General features: G+C 42.6%; 1 protein-coding gene across 2 annotated transcripts; it reads left to right on the top strand.

The window, feature by feature from the left end:
* The first annotated feature begins 2,077 nt into the window (after positions 1 to 2,077).
* ampd2b (adenosine monophosphate deaminase 2b) lies at positions 2,078 to 25,677 on the top strand. Of its 2 annotated transcripts, none has more exons than XM_080469567.1 (18): positions 2,078 to 2,450; positions 15,035 to 15,159; positions 15,251 to 15,381; positions 15,453 to 15,521; positions 15,592 to 15,694; positions 15,816 to 16,005; positions 17,343 to 17,484; positions 17,604 to 17,693; positions 17,806 to 17,935; positions 18,044 to 18,238; positions 19,021 to 19,152; positions 19,235 to 19,398; positions 20,012 to 20,138; positions 20,238 to 20,401; positions 21,575 to 21,695; positions 21,994 to 22,167; positions 23,700 to 23,810; positions 23,903 to 25,671. In XM_080469567.1, the coding sequence occupies exons 1-18, from the start codon at positions 2,351 to 2,353 to the stop codon at positions 24,116 to 24,118; spliced, it is 2,484 nt and encodes an 827-aa protein (XP_080325693.1). In that variant the 5' UTR covers positions 2,078 to 2,350; the 3' UTR covers positions 24,119 to 25,671. The 2 variants fall into 2 exon arrangements, with proteins under 2 accessions (XP_080325693.1, XP_080325694.1); XM_080469568.1 differs by lacking the exon at positions 2,078 to 2,450 and adding an exon at positions 9,095 to 9,184 and having other exon boundaries at positions 23,903 to 25,677.
* The last annotated feature ends 1,516 nt before the right edge of the window (positions 25,678 to 27,193 follow it).

Raw genomic sequence — 27,193 nt, 5'->3', positions numbered from 1 at the left:
AAACCATGCAGCTGCTGAAAGGATCTCATTAGATTTGTTTTAAAAATATTACTAATCATACAGGCATCATGCATGATGCATGCATCTAAGATTCAGGCTCAAACGTTTACACACACACACACTGACACACACACGCGCACACACACACTCCATGGAGTTATGTGAATCTCTACACCAACACACCTGAATCCATTTTACTAAATTTACATTTGCTGATAGGTATATTAATACTATTTGGCAGTGTGTTGTATACAATATGACATCTGTCCAAGGGAATATTTTTCTCTTACCTTATATTTTTTTCTCCCTCTTCAGTTTCATCTTATGGTTGTTTTACATTATCTAACTGCTTCTCTCCCCTGTAATCATGTAATCACGGCTTTTTCTCCCAAAATAATCTAAGTATAGCAATTATACATAATTATACGACGTTAAATCCTGAGTGAGGAACCAGATTGGACAATAGACACGATGCATTCAGGTAAGTAAGAGAAGTGATTCTCCTCATATAAAAATATATATATATATATATAAAAAAATTCACAACTTCCTGGTTGTATTTTTTCTTCTGATGTTGAGAGGGTGAACTGTCTATTTCTTATTCTCACGTAGAGATACTAAACTTGAAAGTGGAACTGTGTTAAGTGAAATGTTGTCCAGTTTCCCAGGTACGTGAACGCATCATAAACACATCAGGTATGGTATCCCTCCGCCCTCCAGGTCGTTCAATACAAGAGGACACGTGCACACAAATTCATAAACTAGATGATTCAAAGGAGCAGAAAAGTCCTGCGGTAAAGTAAACGTTCCGATTTTGTAGATCAGAACATTTTACTACAGATACTGGAACGTTTCATCTGGATTTTAGGTACAGTAATATCTGGTTTCAATCATATTTATCTGTTCGGTTCCACTTCCTTCACTCTTCAGCTCAGACTAAAGTTAAATATGGAGTTCCACAAGGTTCTGTCTAAGGACCTACAATCTTTACATTATACATGCTTCCTGGAGGGAATATTATTCGGAAACATTCGATTGATTTTCATTGTTATTCAGATGAGACCCAAATCTATTTATCTAGGAAACCAGATAAAATTGATCAACATGTCAAAATTGAAAGATATTTGATATTTTAAAGGCACAAAAGCTGAGATGAGCTGCAGTTGTGTGTGTTTCTGCATTTTTCTTCCTGTCAAGAATGTGTTGTTGTTTTTTTCAATCCACCAGTTTGTTCAATGTGGGATTGTTGGATTGTAAACATCCTTTGAAATGAAAATGTCCTTTTTTTTTATAGTCCCATCACAGGAGAATACGGTCACATTCACTGGCAATGTGACGTCATCAATCAACTTTAACTGCATGTTTTTTGACTGCCAGAAGAAACATGCAAACTCCACACAGACACTTATAGAAGTAGTATTTTTCTTCTGGTTATTGTAGGAAAAACCACAACATCTCTAGATACATTACATCTGCAGCCTTCAGCATGTTTTTACAAATCCATTCTCACAGTATGATGCTACTTCACAAGCAATAAGAAAGCTTTGGAGTGTAGTTTTCTAGGGAATCAAGCAGGCTCTGGCTTTGGCCCACAGGCCGTATGTTTGAAATCACTGATCCAGTAACAACTTTGTAGAAAGTGTGGAAATGCAGTATCACGCAGGACATTGCGTAATTGTACTGAGTATTATCGTGGCTGTGGTTATTTGTAGTAACTGTAATCATATTCGCTGCCTTGTTCCGTCTTTTGTCATATTGCTTAATCATCTTTCACCAGCAGTGGCCTGAATATGAATCTGATTTATGCAGTGTTTATTAGTATTAACATTTACTTGTACTATTTCAGTTTCTCTATAAACACAACTTAGTTATTTTAATTTTTTTGGTCTATCGCTTTGCCCACACACAGATTTGTGGTTGTCATGGCAACAGCAGCACTGCGATCTTCTGCTGTGTTTTGCATCGTGTGTGTACGTGCATGCGCAGGGGGGAATGCCGTGCAAACCCCCACCCCCCTCCAGCCTCCACCAGTGCTGCAGCCCAGGCTTTCTGTGGTGGGCGGGGCCTGTTTCCCTGCAGAGGGATGCTCTGCAGCTCCACGCTGGACCAACCAGGCTGATTATCCCTGCACACGGGCACATAACACGCACACACTGCCATCAAACTCCCTCAAGCTGCCGAGCATCTGTGCAGCATCTCCGTCCTCTGTCTTCCCTCTCCTCCTCCTCCTCTTCCTCCTCCTCCTCCTCTCTCGCTGTGCAGCTCTCCGACTCTCAGTCCGCTGCAGCTCTGACTCACTCGGCTCTCCTTTCTCCCTTCTGACCGGAGCTGATCTGCACAACCCGGGAACATGTCGTCCAACCTGCCCTCTGGGAGCACCGCCGGGGCCAAGGGCAAGCCCCTCTCGCCTTTCAGGAAGCGGGGAAGCCTGCAGTACACGGCCAGCACAGGTGAGTGGAGCGAGAGAGGGAGCACACTTGGAGTGTGACAGAAGAAGGGAATTCACATGGAGGGGGGATTTTTTTATTTTTATGTTAAATCAAGAATGTTTTTGGGGCATCAATGGTAGAAAACCCAAATTACTTTCCTGCACAAGTAGTTTGTAGACCTGTTGAATGGAGAGGTGAGCGGATGATGTTCTTCCTGTGCTGGATTTTGCCTTTCATGTGCTTCAGTTTCTTATCGATGTGTTGGTTCCAGGCACAGTTAATTTCTAATTTGAGCAGCCGCTGCTGTATGAGACAGCCTCGATTTGACAGAAGAGAAAAGTCGGATTATGTTCGGAGTCTTTTAAGTGACATGTGGCCTGGAAAAGTCAGGGGTGTGTTGTCGAATGAAAGTGATGAGGTTGTTTTTCCTCCCTGCTTGGTGGCAGTTTGTTGGTACCTCAGGACTTGATCCCCGGCTGAATGAGGGGATTATCCCCCTCTCTGATCTGTGCACACGCCGGTCAGTCTTTTATCCAAACTACAAAGAGCGTAGAATGACCAAAAGATGAAAAAAATGCTTCTTTTTTTTTCTTTTTTTTTTACCCCCACTGCTCATTCATTGTCTTCTCCCACTGGAGCCACATTCACAAGCTCATCCACTTTCATGCAGATGTTGATGTTCTGAAACAGCAACCAATAGAATCGTTATATATTTTGTAGTTCAAATTACTCTCTGATCTACCATCTTCCTCATTCAGCCCCACATTCGGTCTTTGATGGTTTGTTTTTCATTAGCGAATGAAACATATGCAAATAAATAAGATAAATATTAATATCTACATTCTAAACCCAATGAGGGAGATTTCTTTCTTTGTAATTAAATTTGTGCCGTCTAAAAACATAAAAGCTGGATTCTGCAAACGAAATTTTATCTTTCTACTGGCAGATATTTCAAAGAAAGACTCAAATTACATAATGTGTTCCTGTCCTGAAAAGATATAGTTCATCTTTAAAAAAAAAAAAAAATCTCCCACTCATGGGTCGTGAGGCCTCAGCAGGGATGTGCTGGAGTCGGAGCCTGATTGTAACCCTGACGTCCAACACCACCACTCCGATCTGTGCGTCTTCTTCCCCACCAGTCAGGATGGAATTACCCTCATTTACAGTTTAAAGCCGGCAGAATCCTCGCAGAAATGACTCCCCTGCCGTGAGAAATAATCGATGAACGGCAGTGCTGCTTTTAGAGGAAGCACAGGCTGTGCAGGGATTTCAGCTCTGAAGTCTGCAGGATTGGATTTCACGAGGCCAGGCCGATGCAGTTAAGACAAAATTCACAATATCTGTTTTTTTTTGTTGTTTTTTTTAAAGCATCCAGAAATCCATCTGAGTAAGCAAAACTGACATTTAGGTGACTCATCTTTTGTATGTCTTTGTTTCCAAACGGGCGCTTTTCTTTTTATGTAGCAGATTGTATAGCACGGTCTGTGCAAATAGAAATAAATGCACTACAAACTGGCTGCAGATCAGATGATGATAATTGTATCATCTGGGCTGTTTGAGCATCGCTAATAGCAGGTCTTTAAAGCCTACAAATCTGCAGAGTTATCCTTGAATCTGCTGCAGCAGCTCATAACGGGATCATAAATGAAAGATTGTCCAACACGCTCACTCCACTCGTCTACTTAATGATTGTTTGAATGGAGGCTTTCCACCAAGAACTTTGCCTGTTAGACGATTAGACCTCGAAGAATCGACCTGCAATTAACACGTCAGACCGGGACGGATGTAGAGAAGGCTGCTGCAGACTCTCATCAGCACCGCTCTCTTCAGAGGTCGACGACCCTCCGCCCACACGTTCTCCTTCTCCACATCCAGCAGACGCCGTTTGCCCCCATTGCGGTCCGATCGTGCGAAGGGGCCGAGGCTCAGCACCGTCCGCATTCGGCACATTATTGCAGGGTTTGTGGAGCGAACCTCGGCAGCGGATGAATCACTCCTCTGGCTGTGAAGCAGGTATTTCTGAGATTAGAGTGACGCCCCCTCACCAGTTAGCCCTTTCTGTACCGCCTGCTGTTTTCCACTTGGTGAGCCACTTAAAACCAATGACAATGCGTTCTTGTGGGCGGCCGGTGTTCGCCGGGAGATTACTCATGATTGATCAGCCGCTCTGATGTGCCACGAAGTACCAAACACAACCGGGACAGTCACACTCTCACACTGACATCAAATTAGAAACAGAAATGATTAAGGTGAAATGCTAAATGCTCGGGAGAGAATAAACGTGCATACACAGGGAGAACGTGAAAACTTAAAAAAAAAAAGATTATTATTAATTTGTTGTTTGATATACAAACTACAGATACATACTATAAAATATATATATATTTTATAGTATGTATCTGTAGTTTGTATATCTTTTGACATGTCTGGAACAAATTAATAATTACTATTCTTTTTTTTTCTTCTTTTTTTTAAAAGCTCCATCTGAATCAGAAGAGTATATATACATATATATTTTATTTTATTTTATTTTTTTGTTAAAAAAAATTATAGTTTTTACATTCATACCCACATACACCCCCCCAAAAATAAAAAAAAAAGTAAAATACACCCACAGCAGCTGATGATGAACCTTTGCACACGTTGTACTTCGCCCACGTCTCGCTCATGCCTCCCTCAGTTGTCGTCAATGAACGCCCACACGTCACAATCATGAACAAATACAGTAACGAGCAGGAACGGAACCCTGTCGTCAGTCACACCCCGCATTAAGCTGATCTGAGTGGTTTTACTTAATGATTGACTGAGGCTCAGCTGATAACCTGCAGTCGGGTACATCTACACTCTGGCGCCTCTGCCTCCCACTTCAAGCCAACATCCGGCCTGTCAGAGGTCCGGCCGACTTCTGCCCTGACGGTGGGAGCGTGCAGGAGGTCCACCTTCAGTGGTGTAGATGTGCTGCAGATACTAGATGACCGCTGCTGTTGCCCTCACACTGACCAGGGAAGAGACGGTCCACATTAGAAAGGTACAGTGCACGCCACGCCTGACTGAATTATGTCAAAACCTACGTTTCATGTGATAATACTCTGATAATAGGTTGTTAAAACAATCTGTTTCTAGAGCTTCTACACTGTGAACTTTAATTATGTTGTATTAAACTGAATATTTTGCTCTTGATCAAGTTCAATCAAACATTTAAATATTTATTTGGAGCTTCTAGTCTTACCATTTTCCTTGTGAAAATACTTAAACGTATCAATAATTTCAATAATATTTAGTTACAGGTGTATTCTACACTTTTACTGCACTAAAACCAGCGTGTAAATCCTTCTTTTTTTAGAAATATAATTTGCAAAAGGAAATATTTGAGGTTTACCATGATTACTGATGATTGATTGATGCAGAATGAAGATTGTAAATTATAAAACATGGTATACCACTGTAAAATACTGCTTATGGAATTGTTAAAACTGGCTGTTTCGAGTGGGGAAAAATGGTTGAAAGCAGGATAGACATGTCGTCAATCCATAACAGACTCAGAGAAACAGTCACACACTCACATTCACACACACACGGACATTTATATTCACCATTTAAACTCATATACATGTTTTTCACTGTGGAAAGACAGAAGTACAAAGAGAAACTGCTCAAACACACAAATACACAGGGAGAACCCCAATCTATTCATATTCATATGAAAATATAACATTTATTCATCAGATTTTTCTTGGAATTTATGTTTTTTGATGCTTTTTAGTTGATTAAAGATAAAATCAGTCGTGTCCAAACATCAGCAATCATCACCACATTTAAATCAAATTGAAGAAAACTTCCTTTCTCACGTCTGAAGACGGCAGCGATCCAGAAGATGGTCACAGCAGACTGAGCGGTTTATCTGTCACCGCTTCATCTTCATCATATTACCATTACTGGAAACAATAAATAGGTTTGAACAATTCTTTTATACATTCGTAACAATGGACTGAAGTTGTCTGTGAACATTTGAGCCGGTGAAGCTTCTCCCCTGAGTTCATGTTGGGGACATGTGGACCTTCCAGGCCACCGTACTTTCATGAGCTCTTTGAAATGACTTGAGGTTGATCGTTGGTGCTGTGATCGCCGGCGAGAGGGCGAGTCTGGTCTGGGTGGATGAAGCTCGGCTGTTGAATCGATCTTGTACTCCTCTTGAGGCCGGAGTAATCTGATTAAACCTCTCGAAATCAATTTGGGGAGAAATCTGAGAGCCTTTGACTAAACCCCACAACAGAGACGATTTGCTCCATTTTTCTCTGCATTTCATCAACAAGGTCAAAATGACGCGTTTTCAAGCTCCATCTAGTTTGCATCAAACATTATTTTTAATCCTGCGGGTTAAACTCGTTGGGCCGTGCAGCGGTTTTGCACTTTCCCCTGTTTCTGTGTGGAGTTTGCATGTTCTCCCTGTTTGAGGCGAATTGGTAACGCTGCAGGCGTGAGTGTGTGTCTCTCTGTGATCAACTGCTCGTCCTGTCCTGGCGGGGTATTCCAGAAAGGACGTGCAACAAGTCTGAGTCGACTGACTCTGAGATGGGAAATTCAGAGTTTCCAGTTCCAGAATAGCTGATCTGTCACCATGGCAACAGACCAAAAACCGAGTCATTTTGCCGTAAAAAAATCCCAACGCTGGGAGAAATCAACCCGGGAGAAAACTGCTGCCAGAGTCAACGCATACGTTTTAAACGCATTACTCCACTGATTTAACTTTTACTATCGCAGAAATAATAAATAGGTGAAATCTGAATTTCATTTAGGTGCAATCCAACAAGAGGAAGGCGACTTGGAAGCAGCTAACAATGAAAAATAAAAACATCTTTCAGAATGAAAAGGCTTATATGTATATATCCTCTGATTGTACCTAATTTTGATTTTAATTTTGGTTTTTAAATTGATGTAGGATTTGAAATAATAAAAAAAACAACCCAGTAACAAAATGTTGTTTGAACTCGTCCTGTTAATATCCTGCTGAGTAGATTAACACAGTGTTTGTTATTTTAAGTGGAGTCATTTAAAATGTGACGATGTGTACATCAACACTCAGTAATTAATAAAATACGACACACACACACTGTTGCTTTACCAATATTATAAAGAAAACTACTATTTCAGAAATAAACGTGCAAAATACGGTGAATTATCCCCCCCCAAAAAAACATTGGAGTCTTGGTGAAAAGATTGTGTCGTCCCCTCAAACTGGTTTTGATATGGTGAGTTTGGCTATCGTCATAAAATCGGAGTTATTCTGCACTAATATAGAAAATAACAACGGCTACTCTCTCAGTTCATTTGGCTTTTTTTGTAGATTTGCTGCCAGTTTTGATGATTTATTCCTGAAAAGAAGAAAAAAAGAAAGGTGTTAAAAAATCCATTGTGTAATTCTTACACAAGAGTCTGAGTGAAAGGTGAAGAATTTCTTTCCAGAGTTAAAACCAACTCTTGGCAGTATTGAGCAAGTGGAGATAAGATTCAGTTTTTCACTCTAAAAGACACAGAGGACGTTTTTCCTCCGACGCTTGTATTATTAGTCTTCTTCTTTTCCGACATGCCTGATTATCGTCATTATAGAAAGAAATATTGCCGTGGTTTTTAGAAAACATTTTCTTTTTAGGTCTAGAGGAGGAAATAAAACAAGATTTATAGTTGAAAATACACTTGTTCTATAAATTACAATGTTTGAGGCCATTTAGCCGCACCATACTGAGGTCATTATTTGTCGCTCAATAAAGGTGTGTGTGTGTGTGTGTGTGTGTGTGTGTGTGTGTGTGTGTGTGTGTGTGTGTGTGTGTGTGTGTGTGTGTGTGTGTGTGTGTGTGTGTGTGTGTGTGTGTGTGTGTGTGTGTGTGTGTGTGTGTGTGTGTGTGTGTGTGTGTGTGTTCTGAAGGAAAGGTGCAGCCGTCATACACTCATCACATACGTGTGCAATACATCTCTATTTTTGCTATGAGCGCCGACCACCACACCACTGCGCAGTGAGTAGTTTACAGCTCAGTAAAACCTTTTTGTAATCATTAACCCAGAATATTTTTGAGCTCTTTTATCACAATAAAACTATCTTGTTAACTTATCTTGAGCAAATTTCCTTTTGTGACACAGGGGTGACCGAGATATGGCTCTATTACGACTGCAAACAAGAGGCACATCGCCATATTTCCCTATTTTTTTTTGCCCGTGAATCGAAAGCGCAGCATTTTCATTTTAATGTGTTATTTCATACAGGCAGGCCTGTGTTTACATCGTGGGAACGGAGCTTCCAGAAACCATAATGGGGACAATGTGCTGGCCCTTTAATTTCATTCACGTGAGAGAGACGGGCAAGGTCTCATTTGTTGATCTGCCGTCTCTCAGACTGCTACTATTCAGAAAGCGGACTCTGCCATCCCCAGCGTTTTATTCACACACTCGGAGGGAAGACGACACAAACATCCTGAACACATGGTCCCCTCAGCAAAACACGGCGTGTTCAGCCGAGGATGTGAGGCGGGGGGGGGGGGATTTCACAGCAGTGCCGTCCACAACTGCTGGTGATGTCCGCTGTCGCTCCCCCGCCTCCTCTCGCCCCGGTGGTACGTCCCACTTAGATGTCAGAGGCATTTAAATGAGGAGGATCAGCTCCAGAGGCAGCTAGTGCAGCGACAGCTGGCCTGGACCAGGAGGCAGACAGAGCAGAGGGGGGATGTGAGGGGCAGTTCATGGATCTGCTGGACCAGCTCTTTGTATGTATGACAGGGACAGATTAAAGATCGGGGGTGACGGTGTGTGTTTGTACATGTGCGGGTTTTTTTTATTTTATTGGGGCTGTTTTTCTTGACATTTGCCGGAGTGTTTAAAGTGTTTATTTCTTGTTTCTCTCCATCCCACCCTCTCGTCATGGTTTAACTCATCAGCAGACGCCATCCTGGGTCGTTTGCTGTTTGGCATGCTCCATCTCCCTGCCAGGACAGCCTCCATCACACAAGATTCATTAAGCTCTCTCTCTCTCTCTCTCTCTCTCTCTCTCTCTCTCTCTCTCTCTCTCTCTCTCTCTCTCTCTCTCTCTCTCTCTCTCTCTCTCTCTCTCTCTCTCTCTCTCTCTCTCTCTCTCTCTCTCTCTCTCTCTCTCTCTCTCTCTCTCTCTCTCTCTCTCTCTCTCTCTCTCTCTCTCTCTCTCTCTCTCTCTCTCCCTCTCTCTCCCTCTCCCTCCCTCCCTCTCTCTCTTTTCTCCCTGCTAGCCGCTGGTTAACGCCGGCTCTGAGGAGACAGGTACGCTCCACTACCTTCATCCCCCTCAGGAAAAAAAAAAAGAAAACATGAGTAACCCTCTCCCCCCTAACCCCTCCCCCTTCTTCTTTCACAATCACCGCCACTCTCCTCCGCCTGTCCCCTGACAGCTTTGTGTAACCCCCCCCCCGAACAGCGTTGTCTTTACTGTGCCGTTCGATCGTCCCGCAAACTGCCTCCTTCCTGTCTTTTGCCAGTGCTGCAGAGCTGCCACTGTGCACAAAGAAGGATCAAGAGATGTGTGTTTCCACTGCAACTCTCAAAACCCGGTGGTTTTGTTCGATGCATTTTACGTTTGTAGCGTTGAAGCTTTTCAACAGGGAGAACTCTTGTTGAACGTCCCCTCCGCCCTGTGGACATGCACTTGATGCAGCTGCAGAGGCTGAATCAGACTTCTTGAGAGGTGACAGCTGGTTGATGCAGAGGAGGCTGGGTGGGGGGGGGGGGGGGGGGGTGGCGTCCTGTAGATGCCGCTGCTGCTGCAGTCTTCCTGCTCTGCTCTGCAAGTGTGTGTGTGTTCATATCGCTGGATCTTTCTGGATTTTACAAGAATTGATGTGTATCCTTTAATTGACCTGTTGGGAGCGACGCGCTTCAAGCTGCCCGACTGTAAACGCCACTCAGAGAATTGTTAGCGTTGCTTACTTTCTTAACATCTCTCGCCAATGTTTAGTCAACATAACGTCTGGATACTTTACCTGTTTTCATTATATTTAGTAAAACTTTTGCAACAGAAAGCTTTATGTTTGAGGGATTTAAAAAAAAAAAAAAAAAAAAAACTTGTTAAAAATCTTCTCCACTCTTGTTGTTTGCTGTTTCAGGTTGATTAATTTTCCACTGAGGCTTCGAGCCGCTGGTTTTTCTTGCGGACCGACGTCCGATTAGTGGACAAAAGCAGTGGCGGCGGTGACTGTTGGTGGACGACCTGTCGTCGTAGTCGCGGAAACTGAAGAGTTGGTATAAGAGTCAAAAGAGAGGAACTGTTGGAGGGCCGTGTTCCGATAATTTGCTGGGAAGTTCTTGACGTGTCATTTAAACATTAAAAATAAAAGCAAATCCGTAGATGAAGCTGCAGCGGATGTCTCTTGACCTCTGACCTCTCGCCCCTCAGACGACCTCCCACTCGTCTCTGCTTCCCTCAGGATGCTTCACATCATCAAATATGCATCCAGTGCAAGCCGACACTTGTCTGACCTTGTTTTGAGGCTCAGCAGCAGCAGGATTGTTTATTTTCCACGTCTAGAAAGAGTTGAGAACCCGTTTTAAACACGCCGCGTTCCTCCAGACGCCATCATATCAATAAAACCTCCACACGACTAGTTCATGTGGCGCATGACCATGCGAAACATGGCCGACTTCAATTTGTGAGTGGTTGCCTTCCTGCTGTGGGGGGCTGAGTTGTTATGCAAGCAGAGATGTTACTGATCCAAATATAGCAGCCATTAGGGGATTAGCTCCGGGTCTGGTTGGCTTGGCCGGGCTCGGCTTTACCGCGCCCCACCATGGATGTCTTTGCCCCCCTGGTCTCCTCCTGCATGCCCTCCACACCAGTGTCCACTGTCGCCATGACAGTCTGACGTGAGCCGAACCGACAGACGAGGAAACGACGTCGTTTCCTCACGCAGACGCTCCGCTGGGGAGCTAATCTGTGCATTCAGCATCGGTTTTCCTCTCTTATTGGCTCAGTTGTGCTTCGGATTGAGGGAAGCTACTGAAATCTAGCTTATTTATTTTAGCAGCATCATTTTAAAGCGGCTCCAAAAACTTCAGCTGATGTTTCCAATAAATGTTATTTTTGTGATCATCATGTCCCAAAGAAATGAACAAGGAGAAAAAATGTATAATTTATATTATTACAGTGTGACTGAAGACAACTAATAATGTCCTAATTTGAGCAGGTTTGAGAGTAATTCAAATAGGTCTATTATGCCTTCAATTCATTTGTCATCTACCAGCGTTGAATGACGCTTCTGGCCAAGACGGGAAAACACAGTAACGTAACAACTTTGCCAATATTGTAATGAAATAGTGAAAGATTGTGTTTTATTTTTACAACCATAATTGAGAAAGTGATGCATATTATGTTTCCTCAATGAGGTAATATGACGATTATCCCATCCGTTACACGTATTTATAAGCAAACTGCACAAAACCTGCAACAAATTATATATTCCCAAGAAATTCAGCAATACGAATGTGTTATTACTACTTCTTTGGCTGAAATTATTACATTTTATTATGGTATTTTTTATGTAATGCTACTCATTACATTACTGGCAAAATGTTATCATGATAGTGGTTCAAATATCTTATACCCCAGTGGCAAGTTCTTACATTATTGGCTTTATTCCATTGAAAAAAGCCACAATTATTACATTATTGCTTATTACATGAGCTTTGTTGGGGGTTCAAGCTACAACTAACACTCGTTTTCATCAGAAGTCTCCTCATAAACGCTAAAACATGAAACCAGAATACAAGATTGAAAAAATTTGCTGTCGTTTCTCATGATATTGAACCTTATTAGTTTTTTGGGGTTTTCTGCCTTGAAAAATTTAATTTTCCAACAAAAAGTTGGAACGAGTTGTTCTCTGTTCTGAAGATTTGGACTTTCATCTCCTCAGGTTTGAGGTATTAAAATTAAAATGCTGAGCGTCGGTGCACAGAAGATGTTTGCGTTGCCCCTCGGTGTGTTTTCACATTAGAGCCGTGTGGTTTTCAGCCGAACTCGTCCTCGCGTGTGAGTGGGACGTGTTGATTGGACCGTGTTGAGCAGAAGGCGGTAAATGACTCGTGAGTTGCGGTCTGGCCAATTATTTATATTTTATCTTATTTTAAGCATTCACACGTTTGTGGGATTTTGGACGTGAAATAAAATCAGACTATCGGCCGCTGCCCTCTCCGACCTCTCTGTGTGCGCGACCTATAAACACCGACATAACCGTCAGGGTCAACGGGTCCGATGACACCCCAGTATGCACAGCATGAAATATTTAACAGGATGATGAATTTTTCACGAGCAGGTACAGAGTTTCAAGATTTAATATCTACCTGAATCGACACCCTGAAGGGGCTCCAGAGAACTACATCTGCTTTCTGTTCCTCACCAGCGAATACTTCGCCTTGCTTTTTCTCATGGATAATAGAAACCCACGGTCTTTTTTTATGTTAGTTTTTTTTTTTTTTCCCCTTCCACAAGATCTCGCTCTGCATGATGCTTGAGTCTCACAGAGTTCAGAGTACAGTATGTGCCAATGATCTCTCCACCTGAATGCTCTATTGTGTCTGAAGCTGAGCTCAGACGTCTCCTCACAAAGGAACAGTTTGAGTGTCTGTGAACGTTACTGCAGGAAAGCATCAGTCGCTTTCTATGTTGTTGTTTGTACACATTTTCCAGAACAAATTGAACACGCACATGTATTTCAATTAAATTAAATGAACGCAATTGTGCAGTCTCGTGAAAAAAGATCAGTTCTATTTCTTAGACAGAATCGTAAATAGGAAATAGGATAAATAATCCATCGTAAATAGTACTTTAACACGATAACTTTTTTTCTTAACTTCCTACTTCTCGCGTCCGATGCTGGTCCTGAAAACCTTTTGTAATAGTTTGAATCCACACCTGAGGTAAAGACAAAGATGTAGGCTGGATGCGTTGAACATTTATTGCACACCGCCATCGCGATCAGAAAAGAAAAAGACAACGCGATAAACATGAGTATGACGCAATGCGCACAATAGCAGCAGCGTCATAAGGAAAACAAGCAGGACTGAACATTTATTAAATCAAGGCAATGTTGACTGTTTACAATTGGATCCAGTTATTGGGAAAAATCTGATTTCCTCTGTGTGACATCATTTTTACCAATATCGGGCCGATAATCCTTGGTACCGATCGTGCGTCCTTATTCTAACTACATGCATCCATTGTTTACGGTAAAAGAGTTCAGATATGTGCCACTTTTTTATGAGTTTTTGTTTAAACACTAATCTCTCTTGGCGAATACATTGTCTGTTATTCCACCCAAATAAAAAAGTCTGAGTTTCAGAGTGGCACATTTCTTTTCCCCAAAACATACGAATTTTATGTCCCAAAAATCTGAGAATGATTGGCCGTCAACTGCCCACATTGTGTCCAGCAGTGCTTTTGTGTTTGATTATGTCTAATTTCAGGCGTATCTATGACATATTTTCATGAATATCAAGTACAAAAGTCGCATTTGTTTATGTTAGATTGAGATGAGCCTCACTTATCAATGCACATTATTCTTTTTTTTAATTTTAGTTAAAGACTCCTATTACAACATGCTTTTTATTAAAAACACAATCTTCTCATGTTGAATTATTCAAATATCAACCAACTTATTTTGCTTATTGTAATAAACTGTGATCATAGAGTTAATAGCCTGTCTCAGGTCTTGGTGTGTGAGAGCTGGCGCCTCCTTTGTCATTTGGATTTTAAAATACACTGATGATTGCTCTGTGTTTGTGTCGTCTGCTGGTAAAGTAGCAAAATCTGTTTTCATTGAAATTTTTACAATTCGCTTGGTGATCGGCGGCCGGATCGGAGCCTCTTATGGGCGGCTTTTGGCCCACGGGCCTTATATGTGACATCCCAGCTTTAAAATACACAGAGGATCATCAGCACAGTGCTGCTGAGAAAGGAATCATACATTATTTATACAGTAAATACCTCGCAATGCCCCAGTGATCAACAGGCAAAAAGCTTTCTAGTATTTAATGCATTCATGATATAATACAGCTCATCAAGATTTATTACTACTATCATGTAAGTACTCTGTGACTATATAATACCTGCACAAGTTAGGATTAGTTAGAATAAATATTGTAAACACTGAAACAATCTGGCTTCATAGGGTTTAAGAACATATTAAATATTAAGTTGAGATATAGAAGAAGAGATTTAAATGTTTTCGTACGTGATTACTGTGTTTCTGTGTATATGTGGTATGACAGTTTAAATACACTACAGCTGCATGGATCTGTTATATAATTCAACATCTGTGTCTAAATGTAAATGAACAAAAATATTATGATTATTATACAAAAGAGTAACACTTATATTATATAACAACATAAGTATTTAATATTGTATAATTGTTCATATTAGTTGTATTTTCATTCAAGAAGTACAACTAAATACGTTTAAACTATGTCCAAGAATCTAAATATCTTTTTTGGTGTTTTTTTTTTTTTGTTTTTTTCGTCAGCCAGTTGTTAACTTAACTTCACCCCTGAAGTTAAGTCATGTGTGGATCCTCATTTCTTCTTCCGTTCATCCACAGTCGAGGTCCGCGGTGTTCGCCACCTCCTCACCTCCCAGCATTCCCTGCCCGGGATCCCTGTGGCCTTGAAGCAGTCCATCGACCTGCGCACGTCCATGGACGGGAAATACAAGGAGATCGCCGAGGTCAGTCCAGTCAGATGTGCGCATTAAAAATCTAAATTGTGATTTTGTTTTTAAACGCTTCACGGTGGCGTTTTCGTGCGTCTGCCTGCAGGAGCTGTTCTCCCGCAGCCTGGCGGAGAGCGAGATGAGGAGCGCCCCCTACGAATTCCCCGAGGACAGCCCCATCGAGCAGCTGGAGGAGCGACGCCAGCGCCTCGAGCGACAGATCAGCCAGGATGTCAAGTAAGTGAGCGAGATGGCGGTCGGCGCGTGAGCGTGAGCGTCTGACCGACCCCGAGCCCCTCTGCCCTCAGGTTCGAACCGGACATCCTGCTGCGAGCCAAACAGGAGTTCATGAAAACTGACAGTGCCACGGATCTCGAGTGAGTCAACCGTGATCGAGCTATTGTCCGTCTGAGACGCCCGTCACACCAGATATTGTTTATCCCCCAGATACATGAAGGAGCAGAGCCAGAGTCCAGACCTGCAGGAGAGAGAGCCCATTCCAGAGAAAGAGTACCAGCGTGTCTCTATATCAGGAGAGGAGAAATGTGGGGTGAGTCTGAGTGATCAGCATGAGAAGTACGACCAGAGAAGTGTCTCACAGACTTCGTTCTGTTTCTCGCCGCTCAGTAACGCCTCCCTCCTCTCTGCTCCTCTTTCATTCCTCCCTCCAGGTCCCATTCACTGATCTGCTGGACGCTGCCAAGTGTGTGGTGAAAGCTCTGTTCATCAGACAGAAGTACATGGGCCTGTCGCTGCAGGGCTTCTGCAGGACCACGGCCAGATACCTGCAGGAGCTCAGTGAGAGACCTCTGGACCTGGAGCTCTACGAGGAGGAGATCCCCGAGACCACCAGCATGGCAGGTATGCAGCTTTTTATCAAAAACTCCATAACAAGAAAACTTAAGGAGTTTAGATATTGACTGAAAATAGTCTTAAAATTCAGGATATACAGTCAATTTAAAATTTGTTCTTTGACTTTTTTTGGGGTTGATTATTCCAAATATTTAGTATTCGGAATAAAAACAAACTTACTTGGTCGGCGACATAATCAGCGTTAATCAGTTGTTGACAAATTGTGAGTATTGAGTCAGAAAGGTATGGTTTTACAGGAAAGTTAAATTTCAAGATGCATAAGGTGCGCACTACTCTGAAATGTTTCTGTGTCACCGTCTGTGGGGTAAAGCTGTGGAATAAAATAGGAACGAAGATGAAAACAAATATCAAATATAATTCAACACACTACATGTGAAATACAGTTTGTTTGTTATATTTTAGAATGATGAGTTCCTTTGAGGGTAAACTCTTCGGATTTATGCACCATCTCAGTGTGTTTGGTCGACTGGAACAGTTTCAAACTTTCATTCTCCAGGTTTTCACCACCAAAGATGCATTAAGCTCTACTGTCGTCCATTGCTTGTATGAAGCCGCATTCCACGTAATCCTCTAGGTACATTCTATTTGACCGATCTGGGTAGTTTTGTGACATAAAGAAATTCAATGCAGACTCACTAACTTTTAAAACATTTAAAAAAAAATGTTTTACGCATTAAAATCAAGAGGGCTTTGCGACCCCTCGTGAATCTTTGGCAGTGCCTCCCAGTTTGTTCATTACTGATGTAGAAGACAGATGGAGGATAACTACAGAACTATCTCAGTAGATTTACTGGTCTGTGGGGATTTACAAGACATTAAAAAAACTATATTTTCTGATTAGCGCTTTGCAAAATGCTGTGTGCTGAGACCACCGGCTTGTTGTAGACTTGCTTCACGGTTGTACTTTATCCCATCGTTCATCGTCTGTTTGCTTTTGTATCTTCCAGTGTGCAAGCACATAAACACACTTTCTAATTCGGATCCAGAAATTAGCCTCACATGTACGTTTTTGGGACTGAAACTCCACGCACATCTATTTTGCACAAACAGTTGGCCACAGGGTTGCTTTAGGTCTCTTAGACATCACCAATAAATTATGTCTTCTGTTACTGTGTCATCAGAAATATAAACCTCATTACTGACAATATGGGACCTTCAAGATGTACCATTGCACAGTCTGTTACCACCCCCCACCCCCCACCCCCCCATCCCACCCCCCCAAACAGGCTGTCACAACATGTTGGTGGTAAAAGTCAGACCTCTGCTGCATGTCCGTGCACGCCTCGATCACAGCTGACACCCTGCGCCGGTCTGTCTCCTCTCAGACGCCACTGTGCACCCACCTGTTTCTGAAACGCACCCCTACGAGAACCAGGACCCCGCCAGCATGCCCCCCGACATGGGCTACGGCTGCAAGATGGTGGACGGTGTCATGCATGTGTACACGTCGAGGAACACGCTGGAAAAGTGAGATTGCACCGAGCCACTTTCTGCACGCCCGTGACGGGACGCTCGTCTGTTTTTAGAGCGGCTTCACACGTTTCACTGGCAGCAGATACCGTCATCGAGTTGTTCTGTTCCTACAGGAGCACGGAGCTGGATCTGCCGTACCCAGACCTGCAGGAGTACATCGCCGACATGAACGTCATGATGGCGCTCATTATTAACGGGCCTGTGTATGTTCAATCAAATGAAACACAACTAAAGATATGTACCCTGGCTGTTATTGCCCCTTAAAGAGCGAAGTCAATCCTCACAATGTTGAATTTGTCTTTGCCCTTCCCACAGAAAGTCCTTCTGCTACCGACGTCTGCAGTACCTCAGCTCCAAGTTTCAGATGCACATCCTGCTGAATGAGATGAAAGAGCTGGCGGCACAGAAGAAAGTCCCGCACAGAGACTTTTACAATATCCGTAAGGTGAACTTGAGCGCTTTTTCCTTCTTCATCTGGTCGTCAGTAACCATCGTAATCCTGAACCAAACTCCCATCATGCATATTCTTTTGTTTTCCCGCTTCATTTACCAGGTGGACACACACATTCACGCTTCATCCTGCATGAACCAGAAGCATCTCCTCCGGTTCATCAAACGGGCCATGAAGAAGTACACCAAGGACATCGTGCACGTGGAAAGAGGAAAGGGTCAGACGCTCATGGAGGTGTTTGAGAGCATGAACCTGACGGCCTTCGACTTGAGTGTCGACACCCTGGACATGCACGCGGTGAGTAACACCCTGGAGGTTCAGGGCCCGCTTACACGGCGAGGATTTCAAGTGAAAACGCTTGAGTTTCGCTGCGTTTCTGGGGTCCGTTTACACGACGACGTTGCTGGGAGCCATTACAAACGCAATTTTTTGAAAACGGTCCACTTCTGTCTCTGTGTAAACGGGGGGAAACGCTGCACATACGCGAAAAGATGGACAATAACAACAATGGCGGCCTCCAGAGTGTCATGACTCCCAGTCCGTATTCTCCTTGGACTTGGTAGATTTATAGTTGACAGTCACCGTATCGACAAATGTCTGCGTACTCACGTTTGTTAAAGGGCTCATATTATAGATTCTAAATGCAGCTGATATGATCGAACATTCAAATGGCGGAAAATCAAGGAAAATCTAAAGTTTGGGCAATAAACTTTGAATACAATGTTTGTGGACCATGTGAAAGGTTTGAAAAGCTGAATATGACCCCTTTAGTGTTTATCATGTGGGGTTTCAATACAAAAATAACCAACAGCCCCCTCTAGTGGCCAAACAGAAAAATTACATTGTCTTCAGCATTCCTGTTGTTTCCATGTTTTCAAAACTTTGCTGTGTAAATACGAAACTTTCTGAAACAGAAACAATGTGTTTTCACGTGAAAGGTTGTTGTGTAAATGGGTTCTTGGATGAAAAGATGTTTAAAGGCACAGCCTTCTTACGTCAAGCACGCATCACGACGTTGAAATGAAAAGACAGACGATCAATTTTACCCGAGTTCTTAATTTTTCTGTTTTTTTTAACAGGACCGTAACACTTTCCATCGATTTGACAAGTTCAATGCCAAATACAATCCCATTGGCGAGTCCATCCTGAGGGAGATCTTCATCAAAACCGACAACTACGTGGAGGGGAAATACTTTGGTCACATTGTGAAGGTACTGATGGCAGCTGGCATGCAGACTTAACTGTGTGAGGCGCTGGCGCCCCCTGCTGACCGTGTGTTGTGCTGCTTCACAGGAGGTGATGTTCGACTTGGAGGAGAGCAAGTACCAGAACGTGGAGCTGCGGCTGTCCATCTACGGCCGCTGCAGGGACGAGTGGGACAAGCTGGCCAAGTGGGCCGTCAAACACCAGGTGTACTCCCACAACGTGCGCTGGCTCGTACAAGTGCCACGATTGTTGTGAGTCTTCCACACTCGCACTGTGCAGAAATCAGTTACTTTACTAGTTTACTTCATCATAAAATCCCCAAAGAAACCAGGAGTTGCTGCTGTTGTTATTTCAGAGCAGTTTGAAAATGAACAACTTGTAAGATGTTTAATATGTCAGTTTACTGAGTGTCCAGGTTAGTAACCTCATGTAAGTACATTGGAAAACGTGTCTGTTAGATTAGAATTATAGTGTAAAATAGCGAATTATCACTGACATTTGTAGCATTTTTAAATTTAACAAAACCATTTTTACACGTTTTTGTAATTTATAGTAAGGTTTACCTCCTTTATATTAAATTATACGTATTTCTTTAGGGTCCAATTTGACCCCAAGACAACACAAGGGTGAACATATTTTGCTTACAATATCTTTATTGGTAAAATAAAGGAAAGAAGTTGTTTTGTGTTGATTTTGTGCATTTAATTACAATCACTGAGTAACTCTCTACATGCAGACACATCCATAACTAAACCTTTTGTGAAAATTTGTTCAGGAATATCACAAATACCAATTGTTCCACAAACTGACTGTTGGATTTGTTTTTGTATTTTTTTTCCTCCCTCTCTCTCGCTCTCTTTTCAGTGATGTTTACCACACAAAGAAACAACTGTGCAACTTCCAGGAGATGCTGGAGAACATCTTCATGCCTCTGTTTGAGGTCACAGTCGACCCGCAGAGCCACCTGGAGCTGCACCTCTTCCTCCAGCACGTACGACGGCTGTGTGAACGAACCACGCTGGTATTCTGCAGTCAGTCCTCAGACTGGATTTTCATGGATTCTCTCCCTCTCTCTCTCTCTCTCTTTCAGGTTGTGGGTTTTGACAGTGTGGACGATGAATCTAAGCCTGAGCAACATATCTTCAACCTGGACAGTCCGCTGCCGATCAACTGGACAGAGGAGGACAACCCGCCCTATTCCTACTACCTCTACTACATGTATGCAAACATGACTGTGCTGAATCACCTGCGCAGGTACGTCCTCCACACCGTCCTGTTATTTTCACACAGTGTAAAGCAGAGTCATAAAGGCAATTTGTTTACAACTTCATATATCGCTCCAGTTAAATTGGATATTTTATTCAGTTAATCCTTTTATTCAGTACAATCAATTAAAAAGGTCCTAAGTAACACTATTATATGAAAAAATAAGCATATAGAACATATAAATTGCATTAACTACCTTTACATGAATTCATCTCCACAACAGGGGTGTTAAAGTCATTTTAGTTCATGGCCATACACATCTTGAGTGGCCGGGAACGGTAAAGTGATGCCATAATAACATGATGAGCATGAATTTACATGAATTTAATTAAACATTCTGGCGCAAAATACCGTGAAATGTCCAAAACAAACCTTCTCCTATAGCTGCTGTTTTTACAAACTCACCCTGACAGCATGGCTGTGAGGCTAATGCTCGTTTGTTATCTTTCATGGCAGCGTCCCCATATCTCAGCTCGGCTCTCAGTCTTGTGCCGTGTCCACTACTCTTAAACAACTAAACAAAAAATAAATTTTCATAGCAATTTTTACAATTTGCTTGGTGGTTTGGTGGCCGGATTGGAGCCGCTTACAGGTCAATTGTGGCCCGTGGGACTTATGTTTGACAACTAACAATTCTGTACTCTTGATTTTTTTTTAAGACTGAAAAGTAATAAAACAAATTTTCACAAAGTACATACAATAAATGAATTTTTTCATTTGGAAGGTAGTCATTTTTTCCATTTTGAGAAATTTCCTATCAATCCACAATATAACGTGACAAAAAAAAAAAGTAGCTGGTTATGATTACCTGGATAAATAGAGTGTTTTGTTTTGACAGGTGTTTACATGCAGCAGTGTTTTTGTGCGCAGGACATGTGATCAGATGTTCAAACTGGTGAAACACAACAGTGTTTTTATGAGAAATCTCAAGCTGTAGAGTTATGCATTCCTAAATAAACGACACCAAAAACCCTTGACGTCCCTTTATAAATCCATTAGGAACATCTAGAGTGTCTCTGTCCCCTGCATGTTGCTCTCGGTGTCCCGGGAAGATATTTGCCGTTGCCAAGGGAACAGTAATGATTGTTTATCCTGGTGTGTTGTCCTCTGCCGAGCTCACACAAATCTGCACACACTGTGTTGTGATTTGTGCGTTTCCAGGCAGCGGGGGCTTCACCCACTCGTCCTGCGTCCTCACTGCGGAGAGGCCGGGCCCATCCATCACCTGGTGTCTGGTTTCATGCTGTCAGAGAATATATCCCATGGGCTGCTGCTTAGGAAGGTAGGAGCTCATGTCAGTGGTTTTACACACACACACACACACACACACACTCATGCAGCATTTTTCCTTGTGGACATAAAGCCTTTCTAACCCTCTCGCTATGGCCCAAAGTTTAGGGTTTTATGACTGTAGAAAGTAAAACGGGGAGGATATTATGAACTTGGACTCCTCAGATATCAGGTCATATCTAGGTTCTTCTGCTCATTTAGTTTTGATTCAGCCTTAAGAACTCTCAGAGAAACAACAGGGACGTCCGACGCGTCAACAACACATGACTTTATGCCTCGTGTGTCTCCAGGCTCCTGTGCTGCAGTATCTGTACTACTTGGCCCAGATAGGCATCGCCATGTCTCCTCTCAGCAATAACAGCCTGTTCCTCAGTTACCACCGCAACCCTCTGCCAGAGTACCTGTCCAGAGGCCTCATGGTCTCCCTGTCCACAGACGATCCCCTGCAGTTTCACTTCACCAAGGTCAGTCCAACACCGGTCACACCCTCTTTGACTAAAACAGTTCACGACCATAACACGTTAAATCTGATTGATTTTATTACAACATCTCATGACACATTTATAGAGAAACGGCCGACGATCTCTGACATGAGAAAGCAGAAGTGAAAGAGTGACATGTAAAAGGGAAGCGTCACTGTATTTAGAGCCGTGTAAAACTGATTTTACTTCATTAGCCACACACAGCCCAATTTTATCTTGAGTTCACCAGTAAAATAGTGACAAAATAACCTTCAAATTTAGACTTTAACGTTTTTTATAGAGTATGCGTGATTAAAATGTATCTATTTTTCGCAAAACCAAACAATTACTACAGAAAATGACTACAATCTCAACATAAAACTAACTTTGATCAAACCTTTTGGTGCAAAATACAGTGAAATGTCAAAAAAAAACACCTATAGCTGTTGCATTATGCATGTTTTTACAAACTCACCCTGACAGCATGGCTTTGAGGCTAATGTTAGTTTGCTTTGTTTCATGGCAGAATCAGGTCTCGGTGTCGTGTTCTGTCCGCTATTTTTAAGAAACCGGTTTTAAAAATCACTGTTTTCTTACAAATTTTTCACAATTTCCTTGGATTGGAGTCTCTTGCAGCCTAATTTTGGACCCCAGGTCTTTTGTTTGACAATGCTGATGTAAAGTGAAAGAGAATTGAAAACTCCGCCTCCCATTCTACTTGTAGAAAACCTAGGAACCTCCAGTAAGCAGCACTCTGAGAACCAAGTGTTCTGCTGGGTACTATGGGATGAACAGCTCTTTAAGATATGATGAGCGATTATTGTTAAGAGTTTTATTAGTTAAAGGTTTCATATTATCCAGCTTTTCAACACTTCAACATGGTTCTCTTTGGTCCAAAAATATTTGAATTCAAAGTTTATTGCCCCAAATTCAGCTTTTCCTTGATTTTCCTTCATTTGAATATTGGATCATAGGAGCTGCATTCAGAATCTGCTGTGTCTGTGTGAGCTGGACTGGCTCCGCCCACACATGCCCATCTTGGGAAGAGGAGGAAGTACTTCCTCTCGTGGTGCCATGTGCCAGAGCAGAGCTGCCTAATTGTGGGAGGAGTAAAAGGGAGGGGCTACCTTGATTGGGATTGGCTAAACCCCCGATGACACTATATAGGGTTTGATTTCTGATTGGCTGGTTGAAGCAACACACTTTTTAAAAACTGAAACAAGCCAGGGAGGGAGAGGACAGACTTTCTTCACTTCTGGGGCGTCATTCCAGGTATGGAGACGATTATTACTGTTAGCAAACCATTCAAAAGTGATGTTTGCATAATATGAGCTCTTTAAATGAAGATATTTCATGATGTGTACGCATCAAATTAGATGTTTGAAACTAAGTGTCTCCTCTAAGGGTTAAATTTCCACCTTTCGTGGAATGGCTTGCCTTTCCACTGTTGCGACATTGACGTGGCGACGCTCCCCCGGCCTGTAATAACACCCTTCACCTGGCAGCTTGTGTTTATCGCTGTTTGTTTTGTGCAGGAGCCGTTAATGGAGGAGTACAGCATCGCCGCTCAGGTGTGGAAGCTGAGCTCCTGCGACATGTGCGAGCTCGCCAGAAACAGCGTGCTGATGAGTGGATTCTCTCACAAGGTTACGTCACATCACAGTCCGATCGCTCACAGTCGGGGCGAGCCATCCCCGCAGGTACCTCACTCTTTCCTCCCTCTTCCTCTCTGGTGCAGGTGAAGAGCTCCTGGCTCGGCTCGCACTACATCAAAGAGGGACAGGAGAGCAACGACATCAGGCGCACCAACGTGCCCGACATCCGGGTGGCGTACCGGTACGAGACCATGTGCGAGGAGCTGAATCTGATCACGCAGGCCATCCGCACGGACGAGCTGGAGACCATCGAGGAGGAGGGGAGTCTGTGCATGGGAGCCATGCAGGCGGAGAAGTGAACAAGGAGGCGGCGTCCACATCGGGACGTCGTGCAGATTTGCATCGACACGTATCACGTGCGCGGCGAGGGAAACTCTGGGTTTCGGGAAGAAGCGTGACTGCAAGCAATATGAGAGTCTGTGTCCCCCGAAGTGTTTGTCCCCCTTTAGTGTTTTCTGTGTCTTCGTAACGTCACGATCGTCTCCAATCAGAAGATTCTATTTTCATGAATTGTGGTTTGTCAACGTTCGTAACTCCAGCATCGATGCCTAAATAGTGAGAATTCCAACCTTTAATAAAAGTTACTAAAGACGGACGTTCAGGCTCACACGTTATCTTCAAATGCATGTTTTTGGATTATGGGAGGAAACCGGAGTACCTGGTGGAGAAACCACACACACATACAGGAAGAACTAATGACCTTCTCATCAAGTTTAGTGTAAAAGACGAACCCAGCACTAGTTTAAAAACAACAGTGCCTGAAACTCATGTTTCTATCAGTCTAATTTGCATAGAACTGCATTTAGTTTAGCACAAACGTTCACAAAAGTGCCCTTTAAGTGCTCATGTTGAACATCTGGAACTGGTAGAGAATCAACAGTCCTCCCTGATTTAAAGTTAACTTGAAGTGATTTCATCGTCTTTCAGACAAATAGGATGAATGAAAATAAATCCAGTTTTGTTTTAAACACTTTTTTGCAGTGTTTTTAATGACAGATTCCGATAGGGCAGATTGATGGAGGTTCTCATTTTGCCACCTGTAATGTTCCCAAACTATTAGATAACCAATCTGATACATGGAAAAACAACTTTGCACAGTAACTTATTATTGAAGAAGAGACCAAACGGCTCAATACAATCGCAGAGAAGGTTACTTGATGAATCGTCTTAATAAGTAAACAGCCATAAAGGATGATGTATTATTTAACAGCTTGAACAGTAAAACGATTAAAGCTCCTTCAGTGTCCCTGTGAGAGGTGAATGTGGTACAATAATGACCTCTGTATCCAAACCACCAATGAACAACCATGACTCAGGATTAATAATTAGCTTTCACAGCAGAGCAAGGTCAACGTTAGAAATACTATTTGAACTGTAATGCAGTAGAAATGACAGGAAACCCTTAATCTTCAGTATCTTACCAAACTTCTTTGTGATTTTTTTTTTTCCTCCCCTTCTGATTCACCGCGTCAGTATTTCTTCCCGGTGTGCTCCTTTTGCTTAATGTTCATTTTATCGTGACATTGTTTTCTGCAGACAGTCTGAGCTTTTATCTCTCTGGTACCATCGGTCCTTTTCTGTGAAGCATCTCGAAAATGTTTCTGAGTGCGGCGAACGACGCATGATAAGCCTTCCCGTCTGGTTTTTACTCCTGTCACACTTCTGCCAGTGCCAAAAATGATTCAGCCTCTGGTTCAGGTCCTGGTGTTACCGGTCAGGCTGCTTTGCACGGTGTGTGTCCTCCCAGAGATTTCTACGTGCTGGTTGTGAAATATTATTTAAGGCCATTTGTGTCTGTAAAGAAAATAAATATTATTCATCTTGGAGTAAATGTCTTCATTTCAACCAGATAAACTTTAAAAAAAAAATAAAATAAAAGGTGAAATATTGATATGAATAGTTGTCGTTTACAGAGAGAAAGAGCCTGTTTGTGAGTGAGCAGCTGGCATCATTGTTGGAGGGGCTCGGTGGAGACGCACGTGAGGAAAACAAAGAGCGCTCTGTGTGGTGTGGTCGCGTTCTGCCCACTAATGTGGGTCAGAGTGAGAACAAAGTTCAAAATCAAATGCTCCACCTTGACAAAGTGCCCAGATCAAAGATCGGCAGGAGAAAAGCTGAGGCATCCTCGAGTTTACAAGCTTTTTACAACCGTGACTTTGCATTTGTCATTTGAGGACAATGACTTAACAGACTTCAGTGGGGCTTTTCAACAACATACCTGCATCGCTCCTTTATTTCTTGCAGTATTGGCACTTGGGTGCTCCGCTGTGATTTAAAGCCACGGCGAACAGACAATAGTGTGAACTGTGATGCATTCGTGTGGAACACCCGAGTGAGAGTGAAAGAATGAAACGGGAGCTTCAATGATAAACTGCACAAACATGAAAATCTCCTCCAGCCCCGCCGAGCAAAACCAGCTGACAGAATCCGTCTGTAAATTAATGAGTCTGCTCAGCACAGACAAAGAGTCTGAACAATGGAAAGACTTTTGACTGCAGGAGTGGCACAGAGTTTCCACGCCTGGGATTAATAAAGTATGTTCTACTCTAACTGTAAAAAATCCTGTGTAATTGTAAATAAGGGGTATTTCCTCCGTTATAATAGTTTCGACTTTCATTATTAGCTCTTTAGGCTCAACTGTCAGTGTGTTAAGAATTCAATACAAGCGTGAAAGACGTTATGTGTCGCTCAGAGGATGAAGAAGCATTTACATTCTGCACTCAGTACAGACAACACTTTGGGAACATCAAACTGATATTCTGTCTGTATGGATTCTAAACATCATCTTTAGCACAAAGATCATCAATCAACTGGTATCTTAGTTTTGGAAACAAAAACCTCACTGGCCTCTATATATATGACCTTTTTAGCCTCTTGCAGGCCTGATGTTTGGCAGTCGTGAAGGTTTGAACAAGAAACTAGTCAGTTTAAAATACGAAAGTATTTTTGTTCAAATGTTTGGAGTGAAAGTCCTCAGAAAAGTAAATACTCAAGCAAAGTACACACACATGAAAAATCTACTTAAAAACACAAAACAAATACTTGGCTGCTTGTTGTATTTAAGATGTATTAAATCGTCGATATGTGCGCCATCTGGAGACACATTGCAGGGGCCATTTTGAAAACTTTTTTTTAAAGTGACAGAAAATACAAAAGGCTTCTTTTTGGCAGGTGTGAGAGGCGGCGACCTCCGACCGGAGGCTTGTCAACACGATCCATCTGCACATGTCAAATGAACCAGAAGCCACTTTCTAGAATTGAACCTGGGAAACTGCTCGATGCGTGACTGTAGAATTTTACAAAAAAACACTCAAGGGTTCCTCAACCGAGGCGAAGCTTGACTTTTGAGGACAAACGCTCATAGATCAGGAGCC

The sequence above is a fragment of the Lipophrys pholis genome (assembly GCF_963383615.2).
Source record: "Lipophrys pholis genome assembly, chromosome: 8".
In the NCBI taxonomy this organism is placed as follows: domain Eukaryota; kingdom Metazoa; phylum Chordata; class Actinopteri; order Blenniiformes; family Blenniidae; genus Lipophrys; species Lipophrys pholis.
Note: the sequence above shows the minus strand (reverse complement) of the source record. Positions and strands in the feature narration are given on the sequence as shown.